This window comes from Nematolebias whitei, unplaced genomic scaffold (genome assembly GCF_014905685.2).
Source record: "Nematolebias whitei isolate Nwh7 unplaced genomic scaffold, NemWhi1 Nwh_scaf_14540, whole genome shotgun sequence".
Lineage (NCBI taxonomy): Eukaryota > Metazoa > Chordata > Actinopteri > Cyprinodontiformes > Rivulidae > Nematolebias > Nematolebias whitei.
In genome coordinates, this window is record NW_023633085.1 from 1 (window position 1) to 1,331 (window position 1,331).

Here is a 1,331-nt window from a genome sequence, read left to right on the forward strand (position 1 = left end):
ATATATATATATACATACACACATACTAAAATAAACTACTACTTACTACTACTTACTAGTTGTACTATTCCTACTTCACGGTTTTCACTTATCACGGGGCTTCAGGGTACGGATCCCTTGCGATAAACGAGGGATTACTGTAAACTTCTTCCCTTCATAAAGAACAGTTTGGTGTTTCTTGAAGGAGTTAAGTTTTAGGAGCTCCTTGGAGACATTTAAAGAATTCCAACTTTGACTCTCAGTGAATACTTCAGAACCATCTCCTTCAGTCAGAAACATTCCTGAGCTTAAAAATAAAAACTTTCTACAACCCTTCCCTGCAGCTTCTCTCTGCACTCCGTCACCAGCTCACTCTCAGACGGCTGCAGCTCAGGTTTAATCTGCTTCTTAAATCCTACAGCGCAGAGTTCTGGGACTGACCCTCTGGTAGTTCTGCTCCTTCTGGATCTGGTCCACCTGCTCCACCAGTTGTCGGACTCTTAGCTGCAGCTCCGTCAGTTTGTCTTTGGCGGCGATCTCGGCGTAGTTGTTGGCGTGCTCGCCCACCTGGATGTCCAGGTGAACCCTCTGAAACAAACAAAGCACCATCATCAGGACGTGAAAGGATCGGTGCGGACATAGAGAGAAATGAAAACACCGGACTCTGTGCGCCCCGCGTGGAGCGCATCTCCTCACCAGCATGCCTCCAGCAAACAGGGAGAACTTGGAGGAGTTGGAGTGCAGGCAGATCTGATGTTCTCCAGGTGTGTGCGACGTGAAGGTGAAACGTCCTTCAGAGCCGTACTGCCGAGACAGAATCACCTGCAGGAAACCAAAGAGGAACTTAAAACTGGTTCAGGATACAAACACAAAAACTGAACATTAATAAATCAGCTTTCTGTGATTCAAATCTGAAGGTCAGACTAAGAGGACAAATCAGTCAGTAAATCAATCCTGTCACGTTTGTAGTCCGGTACAAAGTCACAAGTCTGATGAAATGTTTGTGTGATTTGACCTGATTGTGTTAATTATTCGTGTTTACCTTCTCATCAGGATCTTTGACTTCAACAAACATCCCCAGACCCTGAGTGGCTGGCAGATACTCCTCTCTCTGTTTGTCGTACAGCTGAGTCCGATAGTTACCTGAACAGAAACACAGACTTGAGCTCAAAATATATAAATTCCACTTTTGAACACGATAGTCCCTCGCTCTTTCGCAGTTTTTCTAATTAAGACTGGACATCTTCCTGCATCTACACCTCCAGATGCAGGAAAAGGGCCACCTGCATCATGAAGGACCCCACTCACCCAGCACACACACTTTTTGCCCCACTCCCCTCAGGAAGGAGGTT

General features: G+C 45.8%; 1 protein-coding gene across 1 annotated transcript; it reads right to left on the minus strand.

Annotated features, from left to right (window-relative positions):
• Nucleotides 1-420: 420 nt before the first annotated feature.
• LOC119429995 (transmembrane emp24 domain-containing protein 9) lies at nt 421-1,122 on the minus strand (the record flags this gene model as incomplete). Its single annotated transcript, XM_037697455.1, is given in 3 exon segments — nt 421-567; nt 676-801; nt 1,022-1,122. Coding segments are annotated over 3 exon segments (374 nt in total), but the record flags the coding sequence as incomplete, so codon positions are not given.
• Between the last annotated feature and the right edge of the window lie 209 nt (nt 1,123-1,331).